Genomic DNA, 16,480 nt, shown 5'->3' on the forward strand with positions numbered 1-16,480 from the left:
TTAGAGGTAGAAATCAGTAAACACAGAAAGCCCTATTTCTGAAATTATGTTTAAGTGTCTTTTTTTCTCCTTTAGTTATGTCCAAGTATGAAAACCAGATTACTCTTTTCACTGACTACCTAGAAGAATTCCCGGATACTGACGAGCTGGTATGGATCCTGGGGAAGCAGCATCTTCTTAAGATGGGTAAGCTTGGTGGCACTGGTCTGGGAGGACCCAGGTAACTTGGTGCCTGGGTCTAAGAGTTCCTTATTTTTCTTCTTGGGTTGACAGAACATTGTCTTGATAAGAGCTGATGCTACTGTGAGACTTATTACTATGCAGCCGCAGGTACTTGCTTGTTTCACAGTTCCTTCCAAGACCCCAAGAGTCCTTAGTAGGACATTTACATGTTACACGGTTTTGTTTGTATAATTTGCAAAAACAATGTATTTTTATTCTTTTCTATAAAGAAGTCTATCTCCATTCCAGAAGACTTAGGATTCAAAATCATTCATATTATTACTATCTAGTATCTCATCATTAGGCTATGTATTTCTTATTCTTATCGTGTCTTTGTGCTTCTGGACAAAATGCATAAGGACTTCCAAATAAGTCACAACTGTCATAAATAATATCAAACACAAGAAATCTTCTGTTTCAGAGGATTTCCTAATGATTGCCTTGTCATAATTGATTCTTGTTTTGTATAGAAAATCTAGATACTTACAGTGGATAGAAAATAGGCTTGAGTTTTTCCACTTACCACAACATTCTTTTTTATAATATTTTTATTAATTACAGTTTATTCCCTTTGTATCCCACCTGTAGCTCCCTCCCTTTTCCCCTCCCAATCCCACCCTCTCTTCCTCTTCTCCACCCATTCCCCTCTCCTGGTCCACTGATAGGGGAAGTCCTCCTTCCCTTCCATCTGATCCTAGTCTATCAGGTCTCATCACTTAAAGAAGCTAATCAAGAAGGAGAACTCTGGGTAAGATGCTTAATCCTCATTCAGAAAGGCAAAGAGAATGGACATCAGAAGAGGTGGAAAACAGGAACAGGACAGGAGCCTACCACAGAGGGCCTCTGAAAGACTCTACCCTGCAGAGTATCAAAACCACAACATTCTTGAAGAGTAGAAGAGACCTGGTGCTCTGAAACTGCTAAGGACTCATCATCTACCTATGCTGGGAGAGGCAGCTCTGAGATATATTTCTTCACAAGAAGAGATCTTTAGAGCTATATAGTAAGGGATAGAAGGAAGCTGATCTAAGGGCAGGGAATTTATGCTTTTCCCTTCCTGCTGAGCCAGGCCCCAGTGTTTTATTAGAGAATTGTAGTTTGAAAAGTTAACCCTTCACTTATTCCTGGAGAAGAAGGGAAGGTTCAGAAAGATAAAGCTTTTTTTTTTTTTTCAAACTACAAGAAATCTAGGGTGTCATAAGTGCTTTATTTCGATACCAATTTGCAAATGCCTTTCTTCTTTTTTTATTTTATTTTATTTTATTTATTTTTTTCTGAGAAAGGTTTACTCTATAGTTCGAACTTACCTAGAATTCTACAAGTCATTTATGTAGACTAGGCTGGCCTCAAATTCACAGCAATCCTCCTGATTCAGCCTCTCACATGCTGAGATTTACAGCCATTCAACACTATGCTTGGCTGGGAAATGCTTTTTAAACTGAAAGTTTTTATTTGTTCTCATTTCTTCAGAGCATAGAGCCAAGCTGTAAGGTATAGAGCCTATAGAGGCAAGAGTGACCTGTGTGAACATTTAAAGGGATAGGCATATAATAACAGCAACATTTGGCACATACTTATTGCATACCAGATATCAACTAAGTGCTCTATAAATGTATATGTATGTGTATATATATTTATATATTTCAACTTTATTTTTTAAATTATTTTTATTTTTATGTTAATTACAATTTATTCATTTTGCATCCCAACAGTAGCACCCACCCTCTTTCTCTCCCAATCCCGCCCTCCCTTCCTCTTCTTCTCCTACACCCCTCTCCAAGTCCACTGATAGGAGAGGTTCTCTTCTCCTTTGATCTGACCCTAGCCTATCAGGTCTCATCAGGACTGGCTGCATTGTCTTCCTCTGTGGCCTGGTAAGGTTGCTCCCCCATCAGGGAGAGGTTATCAAAGAGCCAGTCACTTAGTTCATGTCAGAGACATTCCATGTTCCCCTTACTAGGGAACCCAGTTGGATATTGAGCTGCCATGGGCTACATTTGTGCAAGCGTTCTAGGTTTTCTCTGTGCATGGTCATTTGTTGGAGTATCAGTCTCAAAAAAGACCCCTGTGCCCAGATTTTTTGGTTCTGTTGCTCTCCTTGTGGAGCTCCTGTCCCCTCCAGGTCTTTCTATCTCCCCCTCCTTTCATTAGATTCCTTGAACTCTGCTCAGAGTTTGGCTATGAGCCTTGGCATCTGTTTGATACCCTGCTTTATATGAATTATCTTGTTTAATACTTACAGCTCATCAATGAATAAGTATTGTTACTCATCATTTTACAGATGAGAGAATAGAAGCTCAGAAAAATTGAGTAATAAGTTTATGTGCAACGTAAGTAGCTGAGTTAGATTTCAAACCCAAGTTAAATCCCATTCCATTACAGGGTTTCAATATGTAGCTCAGGCTGGCCTTAATTTTGAAATTCTCCTGCCTTAGGTTCTTGAGTACTAGTATTATAAAAATATGCCACCATATTTCTCAGGGTTGTGGGCTGTATTTCAGTTTGTAGAGTACCTAGCATGCACCAACTATTGAACTCAGTCTCCAGTACCTCATAAACCATGACTGTTTGCCATGCCCGTTACCTCAGTACTAAAAAGGTAGAAGCAGACAATCAGAAATTCAAGGTCTTTAGCAATTTTGAGGCCATCTTAGGATACATGATATGCTTTCTAAGTGGGTAGGAGTGGGGTGCTTAAAAAGACAAAAAAAAGAGAACTCTTATTTGTTTTTTAAGTTTATCTATTTAGTTTATGCATATGGGTGTTTGCCTATGTTCAGGTTTGTGCATCAGGAGGTCAGAAGGTGGCATTAGATACCCTGGAACTGAAGCTATAGGTCGTTGTAAGCTACCATGTGGATGCTGGGACTTGAACCCAGGTTCATCTGGAAGAACAGTTCTTGTAACCACTAAGCTATTTTTCCAGGTCCAAGAACTCTTACTCTTTAACATTATACAGCTCCCAAAATGGGGGATAAGTGCTGGGAACAAGAAAATGAAACAAACATGCAGCTCTTTTTTTTTTTTTCTCCAAGAGATGGAATTAGAAACTATTGGTAAAATTGTAATTTCCATTTCACTTTTAAAAACACAATGACTATGGATTCTATACTAAATACACATATGCATATGGTATTGAGAAAAGGGAGAGATGTGACCAGAGAATACAAAACCATATCCAAATAAAAGAGGAAACGAAGAAGCCATAACTGTAGTGTTTGAGGGGACTTTACATAATAGAATGCAAAACATATGTTTTGAAAAGGCATGCAAAAAAAATAAAAATAAATAAAACAAAAAAAGAAAAGACATGCAAGATATTTGTGATATTATACATCTTGTTACATAAAAATAGGGTACTAAGTACTATGGGTAAAAAACTTATACAGTTAGCGGGAACATTTATTTCCTTTTTCCTTTTACCTTACTATGGATAAAGTTCACATAAAGTTAGCAGGAACATTTCCTTTTTAGTTAGATGTATGTATTTGCACCTCTTCTCCTGAGCATGAACCTCCTCCAAACATATAAACTCTAATTTTAGAAAATAGAGACTAGATACTGATACTATCATAATTCAGGCTGGAGATGGTTGCCTTAACTAGGTTATATAAGAGTCTTGCTTTCCCTTTTTCTTGTCTTTTGGGCATGATATCAGTGGTAACACCTGTCAGGATCCTAAAAATCATTGAGAAGGAGACAGAAAGTATCAAATATCATTAGAAGAACCTGTAGAGTAGCTCTGGTCAAAGTGAATATAAAGAGAAGTATTGAAATTATTAGGCTCAAATGAGATTAAGTTTCTGTGAATTTCCATAGTCCTATAATAATCCATATGATATGATTGGCTGTTTGAAAATAAGTTTGCTGCTGGTATAGATAAAATGTAGGTATTTTAAAAAGATGGGATATGGTGATTTAATTTTTAACTTTACATTTAATTACAGAAAAATCTAAGCTGTTGTCTGATATAAGTGCTCGTCTATGGTTTACATACAGAAGGAAATTTTCACCGATTGGTAGGTATATCATTTGTTGTGTTGTGCTTTTTTCCATGTAGATAGCTTGCCTGAGGTTATTAATGATATTACATAAACCTCAGAATTAACAGCTCACTGTGGCAAAGAATTTGATTTTGGGGAGCAGTTAAATTTTATTTCATCCAAAAATATCATTGTGCTAGTAACCTATCACGTGTGGTTCTACGGTGGTGTAGTGTTAAACTAGAAGTAATTTTGACCCACCTTCAAGTGTTCATGCAACAGATAGTATTGCTTTTTAAAGAAAAAAAATCAAATAAGTTTTAACTGGGTAGTATCTAGCTATTAAAATACCTTTCAGTGCTGTATGGCACTAGGGCACTATTAAAGAGGTTTGGGCCTTGAAGGAAAGAAAATAATTCGTTTTATTGTTTCCTTATGAAATGAGAGCATTTTGGCATTCAGAGATAAAAAAAAAGATACAGTTCCTTTCATGTATTTTAGTCTGTTTCTAGCTACCTTCTAGGGGAAAAGAAGAGTTCAATAAGTTCAATTATTTTACTCTGAGAGACTTGTAAAATATTTATGATCAGTGTAGCCACACACTAGTGTAATGAGAAGAAGGAATGAATCTACAAGTGATGAAAATTACTCTCCTAAAAAGAAACTTGTCTGACCAATTTTGATACAGGTTTGAATCCTGTAATTGGGGTGAAATTAACCTTCCTGTGATGGGTTCAAACTGAAGTCTACACAAACATTTTTTTTGCTCTTCAAACAGTAGTAACAAAAAAGAACAATTTTCAGTACTCAACTATTCTAGACTGTCAGTGTTCGCTGATGGAAGAAATCTTTACAAAGCTGGGCAATGTTTGAATCAACTCTGACAGCATTTTGGTAATAGCTTTTCTGTCTTTCTGTGCACTAATATGCAGTGATCTGACTTTCAATCCCAACTTTAGCAAGAGCCAGAATGCTCTCCTTCCAACTCACAAATCTAGTCACTTCCCTTAGTCTTGATATAGTGATGCTCCTTCAGTCCCTATAACAAAGGGACCAGGATGAGGGATAATAAATTGGCCCATTTTTTTTACAAGAGTGATAACTTCTTTGAAATCAGACTTCTAATATAATGCCTCTAGAATTCTTTTCTACTTCTGAGTTGGAAAAGAAAATCAAGTTATTTGATTATGTTGGTCCTTTTGAATAGGACCCTAATAAAGCTAATTCTGGCCACATGTGTGAATTTACATAAAATCTTCTTAAAATGGAACTCATTGTCTTATTTATTAACTAGGTTTATATATGTTAAAGATATAGTATATTACTAACTTATTAATAGCATTTTATGTAAGATCATACTTAAAATACCAAGTATCCTCTGTGGGTTCTAGCACTGTTAAACAGTTTCTCATTTATATCCACTGATAGGAGGCAGAGTATGTACTTAGATTGTATAACTAGATATTAGTGTTCTGCCTAATCTAGAATTATTTCATCAATTTGTTTTTGTTTGAGATTTCATTAAGTACATTTAAAATAGTCAGGAATCTTTCATATGTCTTTGATAATTTTGATGTCCACCCTTGGTGGACATTCGTGTTTTAGCCAAGGTAATTTGAATATAGATAGCCATATATGATAGTCACTTACCAAAATAGCATGCAAGCTCTGAAGGCACAAAGCAAGAAACCTAAGGGGCTTGTTTAGTTCATTTGTTTGCTTTGTCTTTGGCCTGTAGAACCTGTTTCCATTGATTCAACATTACCTTTACAATGTCCACTCCTATATCCAAATCCTTGTATGAACTCTTTTTAGAGTTCATGTATATGTATGTGTGTTTGTACTTTCAAATATACTGATGCCTGAGAAAATATTAATTGAAGAAACCCATTTTCATGTCCATCTGTTTTGGCAACAGGGGGAACAGGCCCTTCATCTGATGCTGGATGGGGATGTATGCTGCGCTGTGGGCAGATGATGCTGGCTCAAGCCCTCATCTGTAAACACTTGGGAAGGGGTGAGTTTCATTTGCTTTATAGATCGTCTCAGAGATATCTGCTGTATCATTTGCTGCTGTTGGTTTAAGAACATGCAGTAACAAAACTGCAGATCCTGAATTGCTTTGTAACAGCTCAAGTGATGGGCTGACAAGTCAACCAAGCCCAGGACTGGAACAGCTTGTGTTTCCTCATGTGAGAGTTATTTTCCTGGGACAGAATTAACGTGGGACAGATGTATCATTTAGAATTTCTATTTTTGTCAGATGAAAAAAAAAAAAAAAAACAACAACAGCTGTAGTTCCTAACTGGGCTTAATGTTACACAGCTTTAATTCCAGTATTCAGGAGGCAGAGGTAGGCAGATCTCTGAGAATTTGAGGCTAGCCTGGTCTACTATGGAATTACATGTTAGCCAGGCTTCATAGAGAGACTCTGTCTCAAAACATAAAACAAAACATAAAGCTGCTGGCCATGATGGCTCACACCTATAATCACATCACTTAGAAGGCTAAGTCAAGAGAACTGCTGTGAGCTTGAGGCTAAACTGGCCTGTATAGTCAGTTTCCAACCAGCCTGAGCTACAGAGGGAGACCTGTTTCAATAAACAAAACAAAACAAAATGAAAAGAAAGCAGGAAGAAGGGTGTGGTGAGCAGTCTGTTTCTTGACTCTTTTTAAAATACCCCTGTGACTCAGGATGTAAGTGACCTAAAGGAAATGCTTAATAAGGAAGCTGGGGTTATTTTGGTTTTGATTCACTGTGTATGTCCATTTAATATTCAAAAATACTTAAGTTAGCTTCCTGTGGAGGCAGCTTCCTTAGTTAACAACCCTCTGGTAATTCTTGTTCTTATGTTCTCCGAGACAAATGCACACTTCTTCACTGACCTCTGAGGAACACCTTGGATGGACATAAGTTCAGACATTCAAGTAAAAGTCCAATTTCCTATGCTATCAAGCAGCTGACCTTGCTGGCTGTTATTATTCTCACTGCGCAGACTCATAGGTCTTGCACCATGTTTTGTAGAGGATCTGGAAAGGACTAGGGAACTTTCACAGCTTATGGCCCTCCTGCCAGAATTTAAGATATTTTCTGTTTGCTTTCTTTGTGTTCTGTCATAATTTCTAGCTCACAATGAGAAAACTAAGCTTCATGGCAGCAAGATGATTTGCCCCAGGGTTAAGCACCAGAAATGTGAGAATATAATGCTGATATTCTGACTCCATTTCCACCAATTACTATATATACTTCTTAATCTAGATATATTATTGTTTGATGGGATAAATCTACACCTTATTAGCATATATTGATTTTATAAAATAATAGGATTTATTGTGGCACTCCCATATATTTTATATATTTTGATCATAGTCACTTTATGTATTACCATTTTAAAATATTTTATGTTTATTGTTTAATAGTCTGTGTGTATGTGTGTTTGTGTGTATGTGCACATGTGCACATGAATGCTGTGTCTACAGAGGCTAAAAGTGAATGTTGGATTTCCTGGAGCTGGAATTCTAGATGGTTGTGAGCTGACTGCCATGTGTCCTGGGTCCTTTGCAAAAGAAGTGTAGTGCTGTTCGTCACTGAGACATCTCTCCAGCCCCTGTGTTACAATTCCTTATCCCTCCTCACCTCCTTTGTTCCTTTTTTACCTCCTCAATAATCTGTGTTTCACTTTCATGCCTTATTTCCTCCCTAGATTCCACATAAGAAAAAAGTATGCAATACCTGTCATTATGAGACTGACTTACTTTTATTTTCCAGTTGCATCCTTAGTAGTGTTTTTTTTTTAATTAATATATATTGACTGTGTGTGTGTGTATACAACTGTGCCACAATGTGCTTGTTTAAGTACGTTTTTCTCCTCTGACCATAAGGGTCCTGGAGATCAATTTCTAGTCGTCTGGCTTGGCAACAAGCACCTTTCCTTGCTGAGCTGTCTTGCTGTCCCTTTTAATTCGTGTTTCAAAAACTTGGAGGTGGTTTTCCTAACAGTGAATTCTTGAAATGGAGGGCATACTGGAAAATTCCCACAGCCAGCAGTCACAGTTATTTCAGCATAAAAGCAAGTAGCAGGAAGAATTTGGATAGATCTTGTGGTCAAAATGAATTAGAAGAGGTAATTTTGTAGGGTCTTTTGAATTCTTTCCCATTTGATCATTTTCAAACTAAGATGAGGTCTTTGTGCAGCAATCATCAGAAAATACTTGATAGTCCTTAGCAGTCAGTTAATTAAGATCTCCTCAGATACAGATAGCTCAGTAGCTATGGAAATGAGTTGGATGTGGTTCACCCAAGAGCATATGATAGAGCTGAAGCTTAAGACTTTGGTTTCAGGGACAGTAGGAACAAAAGGGATCTGAGGGATCCATTGATCCATAGATCCATATATCCTCAAGAGAGAAATTTATGTCTTGGAAGCAAACTTACCCTCCCAAATCTGTCCCTTAGACAGAATTTCTAGAGCTGAGAGGAGAATGCTTCCTATCACTACAGATGGTTATGTAGCATTTTGAAGTTCTCTTCAGGAAGTCTGTGTAGCCCCTGCAGCATTTGGGGGCCTTGTTTGTTAAAGGCACAGATAGGATCCTTAGAATTATAGTGATTTGCATTTTGCTCTTAAAGAAACTGTGAATACCTGGTAGCAAATATTTTTGTTTTCTCAAGCTCCTTGTGAAATTTTCTTAAAATGGTGTGCAAGTTAGGGGTAGTCACTTATGCCTATAATCCTAGTACTTAGGAGGATGAGGCAGGAAGATCACCACAAATTTGAGGCCAGTGTGGTCTACATAGTGAGTTCCAGACTATCCAGGCAGGGCTATATAATTAAGCCTATGGCCAAAACTAACAAAATGCTGTAAAAGTGGGGTCAGGGACATAGTTTAGTGGAAGAGTACTTGTCAAAAACAAGGCCCTGGCTTCCATAACCAGTACTAAAAAAAATGTGTTTAAAAATTGTTAGCATATTTTTTATTGCTGAGTAATATTCCATTGTGTAGATATACCACAATTTCTATATCCATTCCTCAACTGAGGGGCATCTGCGTAGCTTCCAGCTTCTGGCTATTACAAATAAAACTGCTACAAACATTGTTGAGCAAATGTCCTTGTTGTATACTTGAGCATCTTTTGGATATGTGCCTAGGAGTGGTATAGCTGGATCTTGAGGAAACAATATTCCTAATTGTCTGAGAAAGTGCCAGATTGATTTCCAGAGTGGTTGTACAAGTTTACATTCCCGCCAGCAGTGGAGGAGGGTTCCCCTTTCTGCACATACTCTCCAGCATGTGTTGTCCCTTGAGTTTTTGATCTTAGCCATTCTGATGGGGGTAAGGTGAAATCTCAGGGTCATTTTGATTTGCATTTCCATGATGACTAAGGATGTTGAGCATTTCTTTAAGTGTTTCTCTTCCATTCAGTATTCCTCTATTGAGAATCCTCTGTTTAGCTCTGTACTCCATTTTTCAATTGAATTAACTGATTTGTTGCTGTTTAACTTCTTGAGTTCTTTATATATTCTGTATGTGAGCCCTCTGTCAGCTATAGGGTTGGTGAATATTCTTTCCCAATCTATAGGCAGCCTTTTTGTTCTGACGACAGTGTCCTTTGCTTTACAGAAGCTTTTCAGTTTCATGAGGTCCCTTTTATTGATTGTTCGCCTTAGAAATCAGAAATTTGCAGGAAAATGGTGGCAACTGAAACAGATCATCCCGAGTGAGGTATACCAGAAGCAGAAAGACACACAGGGTATATACTCACTTATAAGTGGATATTAGATATATAATATAGGATAAAAATACTAAAATCTGTACACCTAAAGATATTAATCAAGGAGGACTCTGGCTAAGATGTTCAATCCCCATTCAGAAAGGCAAAGAGGATGGACATCAGAAGAGGGAGAAAACAAGGAACAGGACAGGAGCCTACCACAGAGGGCTTCTGAAAGGCTCTACCTGCTGAATATTAGAGCAGATGCTGAGACTTATAGCCAAACTCTGAGCAGAGTTTAGGGAATCTTATGAAAGAAGGGGGATATAGTAAGATCTGAGGAGGACAGGAGTTCCACAAGGAGAGCAACAGAACCAAAAAATCTGGGCCCAGGGTTCTTTTCTGAGACTGATACTCCAACCAAGGACCATTCATGGAAATAACCTAGAACCCTTGAACAGATGTAGCCCATGGCAGTTCAGTGTCCAAGTGGGTTCCATAGTAATGGGAACAGAGACTGTTTTTGATAAGAACTGATTGACCTGCTCTTTGATCACCTCCCCCCTGAGGGGGGAGCAGCCTTACCAGGCCACAGAGGAAGACAATGCAGCCAGTCCTGATGAGACTTGATAGACTAGGATCAGAAGGAAGGGGAGCTGAACTTCCCCCATCAGTGAACTTGGAGCAGAACATGGGTGGAGAAGGGAGAGGGAGAGTAGAATTGGGAGGGGAGTAAGGAGGGAGCTACAGGGGAGTTATAAAGTGAATAAGCTGTAATTAATAAAAATTAAAAAAATTGTTAGCATGTACAGTGACTTTTCCAAGAGATACAAAATGCTTAAACATGTTAATTCTGTAAAAGAAAGATTTGTACTAAAACTAATACTCAAAAAGTAAAGCAAAAATAATTACTGGATTGTAAATACTACCTCTGAAGATGCCTTGAAAGCCAAGTTTAACTGCTGGTTCTGTGGTAGAGTTTTTGACAATCAGGATGTGTGGGCTGGCCATGGGCAGAGACATTTAGTGGAATCTACTTGGGATTAGAATATGTTAGAATAACTTACTGTGATTACCAAGGAAAAGATAAGATGAAGGAAAAATATGGGTCAAGTTCCATAATTCAGGCATTTTCTACATCAGTATAGTTTTTGGACATTTTTTAGAGTTGGTTATATATCTGTGGAAGAACAAAAAGCTTTGCGTGTGGTAGTTGAAAATGCCACAATTACACGTTTTGAAAGTAATTAGCACAGATAGACCTTTATTTAGTTGTTTAAAGATGCATCTATTGCTATTTGAAAGGTAGGGCTAAGGAAATTTTTGACAAAAGAGTTTTCCCAGTCGAATTAAGAGACTGAGTAGAAGATTATGGTGGCAGCCTCATCCCCTTTCCTCTCCCACCAGCCTTATGGATTTGACAGTTTTTCTGGAGGTGGAACAGAACCCTTTCACACTTGAGTTTGTTACAACTTGTGAAGATAGACTGAGCTTGGATAATGTTACTTTCTATATGTTACAGTTCATTTGAAAGGTATTGAGTTCCTTTGGAGCTATGTCTTACTGGACTGTACTTAAACTTGAAAGAATACTTGGAGAGTTTTGGGCAAGTAACTCCTGTTGCTGTTACTGTGCCCTGAATCAGATTGGAATACCCTCCCAAGATGATGGTCTTTTCCTGTGGCTATCTCAATTACTCCAGTAAATGGGCCAGTCTCCAGAAGAGAAATAAACTTTTCATAAAATCTACTTAAACTTCAACATTTTCCTGAATTTGCTTCTGTTTTCCAGTAATCCCTTTGCATAGAACTGTGCTTATCTGATTGGAATTTGCCATAACCAAATGGCTTTTTTCCCCCCTACCTTGCTTGGCATCCCTTCAAAATGAACAAAAAGAACATAGAAACACTTCAAAGGGAATGACTTTCCTTGAGAATTAAAAAAAAATTACTTTTACAGAAATAATATTTTGAAGCAGGGTTAGCAAAGCAGGTTATATTTTTGCTTTTGTTTAATTACTGTTCTTACCTAAACATATCTACCGTCTGACAGACCATTTTCATTAGTAACTTTTCAGGATGACTAACAATCCAAAATAGTGTTAATAGTTGGCATTTGAAAATAAAGGAGCAAAGCATTAATGATGGACTTAGTAGCAGGTACATATAACTTTAAGAAAAACTCCTAAAAGACATGCCCAACAATTTCAAAGTGGACATTTTCATAAAAGTCCATTAAGTTAACTTTACCATACACACTTGCATTTTTTTTTGCTTTATTGTATAATGGAATTAGAAAATGATGTACTATGTAATTTTTTGTTTTGTTGTTACTATACATGTTAATAACATTTTCATTGATTGGATCAAAAGTTCAGGGCTTTTTTGTATGTAACAAAAATGTACGTATTTTTGTACTTCATTATGTCAGTTTGACCAGAAAGCTTATGACACAAAATTATTTTTCTTTCAGTTCTTTGCATGCATTAATAAAAGCTGGCAATTTATTTATTTTTTTTTGGCATTTTTTTCTTTTTTTAATTTTATTTTTATTAATTACAGTTTATTCACTTTGTATCCCAGCTGTAGCCCCCTCTCCCAACCCCTCCCAATCCTACCCTCCCTCCTTCTTCTCTTCCCATGCCCATCCTCCATCCCTCTTCTCCTCCCATACCCTCCCCCAGGCCAATGATAGGGGAGGTCCTCTTCCCCTTCCATCTGACCCTGTCTATCAAGTCTCATCAGCACTGGCTGCACTATCTCCCTCTGTGGACTGGTGAGGCTGCTCCCCCCTCAGGGGGAGGTGATCAAAGAAAAAGCTGGCAATTTAAAAAGAGAACATGTACCCATCTTATTTTCTTGGGTGTTATTTGTGACCTTTTTTATTTTTGTTGGGGGCATACATTTTATTTTTTTCAGAGATTAAAAACTATTGTTAGGAAGTGCCTAAAAATGATGTGAACAGTTTATACATGTCAACTGTAACCATAGGTCCTAAGTAGGCCCATTCCCCTAATAATTTTGATTTAAACAAAGACATAAATAGATGCTTCAAGCTATACTGTTATGCACATTATACTTGTACTGTTTTGTGCAGTTTATCTACTTTCTAAGTGGAGTATTTTTTGTATAAAACCTATTATAATTGTGTTTCTTGAATTGAGCCTGAGTGGAATTGATTGGAAATACACCATATATATTAATAATGTATATGATGTTTAAAGAATGGTAAACATTGTTAATTCTCTTGTTCATTGTTAATGAAAGCTTTCTTCAATTAAACTTAAGCTTGTGTTTAAAAAAATTGTTAGCATGTATTTTTTTGAGGCATGTTATTATTATGTAGTCCAGGCAGGCCTAGGACTGATCCTGTAACCCAACTTAATTCATGATCTTCCTGCCTCTATTCCCCATCCCAGAGCATTGATGTTTTAGCCATATGTTACCATACCTGGCTGTTCGCATGTAAGCAGATGTGGCATAGATTGGATGTATGTGTAGGCCAGATGTTTCCATGTCTTTCTTAAATCCCTTTCCACCTTATTTTTGAGACAAGGTCTCTCACTGAACCTAGAGCTTCCTGATTTGGCTAGACTGGCTGTCCACCAAGCCCCAAGGATCCTTCTGTCTTTTCCAGTACTGGAGTATAGGTGCATATTACTACCACATTGAGTTTTTTTTACATGGGTGCTGGGTTTCCACACTCTGGTCCGTACGTTGGCAAACACTTTACAAATGGAATTATCTCTCTCCTGTTTTGTTTTATTGAAAGAAAGGTCTTGATGTGTATTGCCTAGGCTAATCTTGAACTCAAAATATAGTGTAGGCTTGCCATGAGCTTGAACTTTTCCTGTTTCAACCTCCTGGATGCTGAAATTACAGTGTTTTTTCCTTCTTTTCTTAGTATACAATTGTTTAAAAACCCTTCCTTAGCAGTGAATTGTGCATATTATTTCCACATAAGCTCTTGTATATCAGAATAGCATTTCCCATCATGAGACCCATTGGCAATGCTGCCATAATATAACAACAAAAGCCGTTGATTGCTGTTTGTGTAGAGATGAGACACTATGGCGTCTGGGTTATATCCTCTTGGTGTAGCTGCCAGGAAATACCTTTCTGACACTGTTGTTATGTAATCCTTATCCAGCTCCAGCCTTTGGGGCAAGTTAATTCTCTGCTCAACATCATCCTCAGCTTTTAACTTTCCCACACATGCTAGACAAGTAATCTACCATGCAGCTATAGTCCCCAGCCCTGGCTTTTACTATGGACCCACTAAATCCTTAGAAGTTGACAGTTTTGCAACATTTTCTATCTAAATGAAAGATACTTCCTTGGCAATGAATTGTGAATATTATTTCCACATAAACCCTTGTATGTCATAATAGCACTTCCTCTCATGAGACCCTTTGAAATACGTCAACCTCACCATGCCTACCTTCTGGATGTAGTTCTCTTGCTTTCCTTCTAACTTATTGCCTGGTAATAAACAGTTATGGTTGATTGTAACTCTTTTTCATGCTTCCCTTCCCCCATAAAAGATTGGAACTGGGAAAAACAAAAAGAACAACCCAAAGAATACCAAAGGATTCTGCAGTGTTTCCTGGATAGAAAAGACTGCTGCTATTCGATCCATCAGATGGGTAAGATCATCAAATTTCTTGTTCCAAACTACTGCATATGAACTTTTTCTTTCCTTGCCTTATATGTGGCTTCACTAAATTGTCTGTCTACTTTTTTTTTTTCCTGAAAAAAAAAAATGAGGCATCTGTGGCTCACAAAAGATATTTTGCTAACATGTTGATTTTTCCACATAAAACAGCACAAATGGGTGTAGGAGAAGGGAAATCAATTGGCGAATGGTTTGGACCAAATACAGTTGCACAGGTGATAAAGTAAGTAAACATCTGGAACCTACTTGTTCTACTTGCTCTTATGATTCTGCCCTTTGCTCAACCCCCGCCAGCTAAACCTCCCATCAGCTTAGGTATGCTTGCAGTCCCACCCCTCCTGCTGAACCATCAAACAACTCTACCATTTTTTTCAGACACTCCTTTGATGTAGATAAGTGTAGACCTCTGTCTTGTTGTGTCAGAGCTGCAGTCACTTGTATCAATGTATGTGGCTATACTCAAGACTCATTCTGTTTCTCACTCTACAGATGGATGCTCATGTGCCAGGGAACCATAGGCCTGAGGGTTCCTTGAATTTAAAATCTTCATACTAAGTGGCAGAGGCTTACCTGGCTTAGGCAAGAAATAGACTTCTATCCTGTATAGTATTAAAGACCTCATTAATGAGCCAGTAGGATGGATCATTGGGTAAACGTGCTTACTGCCAAGCCTGATGACCTGAGTTGAGTCCATGGAAACTACATGGTGGAAGGAGAGAACCAATCCACGCTGGTTTTCCTCTGACCTTCACACATGCACCAAAGCATGTACTACCCTGGAAAAATAATATGTTTTTTTTAAAGCCCCACTAATTCATTTAGCATTTACTATGTGCTTTTAATGTGTAAGTACTGGATATACAGAGGTAACAGAGAAACAGTCATCACCTCGAGGAACTCACAACCTATTGGAACATGCAAACCCTAAGGGAGTCTTGGAATTAGTTTGTCATCTCTTAGCAGGTTTAAGGTGATGCTTCCATGATTCTTTTCTTACATCCCACAATTTGTTTTCTATCACAAGAGATGAGGTAGAGAGGTCAGGGTATAATGGAGCCGATGTCATTAATACCTACATCTGCAGGCCGTCTTATCTCTTGTGGAGCTCTCCTTCCTGACAATCTGCCAGTGAATGAAAGCCCTCCAAAGGCAAAGAATGTATTTGCCTTGTTGTAGTTGCCCAAAAAACTGCCTACTACATATAAGCACGCAATAAGTGCTCAATGAATATATGAAATTGGCAGCCAGAACCTTGGGCTAGATGTAGGGAGATGTATTAGGCCTTCATTAGTATAGTGTATTTCAATTTCTGGGTATCATGGCTCCGTATAAAGTAGAAGGGGGCTTTGTTTCAATGGTCAACCAGTCTTCAGTGAATAGCATTTTGGGAGAAATGCACAGGAGGTGAGTAGTCTGGATTTCCTTGGGACCCAGGGACTGTTTGTGCTTTGGCTTTGTTCCCTGTACAGTTTCACTGAGACCACTTTCTTGCCAGAGGACCCTCTGGACATCATTGCCCCTTTTGAGAGAGAAACTGTCAGTATATCAGAAGTGTAGTAGGACAAATGTAGGAAAGAACATATACAATATTTGGGACTTAGTCAAGCTCCAAATCTGGCTTCAAATAGAATTTCTTTTTTCCTTCTTCATTTTGAGGTCTCTAACAATAAACAAATGGAAGGTCATTTTTTTCATTTATTTTTAAATCAGCATACATGTGAGATATCATTATTACATTGCAATCAAAGCGTTTTTCTTCTTTTTCTTTTCTCTGTCTCCCCAGCCCTGGTTATTTTTGTCTTCCTCTGATAGCCTGATCACAAACATTCTTTTCCTCTTATATGTCCCAGGACATACTTTTTCTCACCCTCATCCATCTTCATTTTCA

General features: G+C 37.8%; 1 protein-coding gene across 1 annotated transcript in view; it reads left to right on the forward strand.

Annotated features, from left to right (window-relative positions):
* Positions 1-16,480, forward strand: part of Atg4a (autophagy related 4A cysteine peptidase) — a 55,345-nt gene that overhangs the window by 25,724 nt on the left and 13,141 nt on the right. The window contains exons 2-6 of the mRNA XM_055618372.1: positions 76-186; positions 4,170-4,241; positions 6,124-6,222; positions 14,462-14,563; positions 14,743-14,815. Of these exons, the coding sequence (XP_055474347.1) occupies positions 76-186; positions 4,170-4,241; positions 6,124-6,222; positions 14,462-14,563; positions 14,743-14,815 (457 nt within the window). The remainder of the gene's footprint in view (positions 1-75; positions 187-4,169; positions 4,242-6,123; positions 6,223-14,461; positions 14,564-14,742; positions 14,816-16,480) is intronic.

The sequence above is a fragment of the Psammomys obesus genome, unplaced genomic scaffold (genome assembly GCF_907164565.1).
Source record: "Psammomys obesus unplaced genomic scaffold, mPsaObe1.curated_primary_1811, whole genome shotgun sequence".
NCBI lineage: Eukaryota > Metazoa > Chordata > Mammalia > Rodentia > Muridae > Psammomys > Psammomys obesus.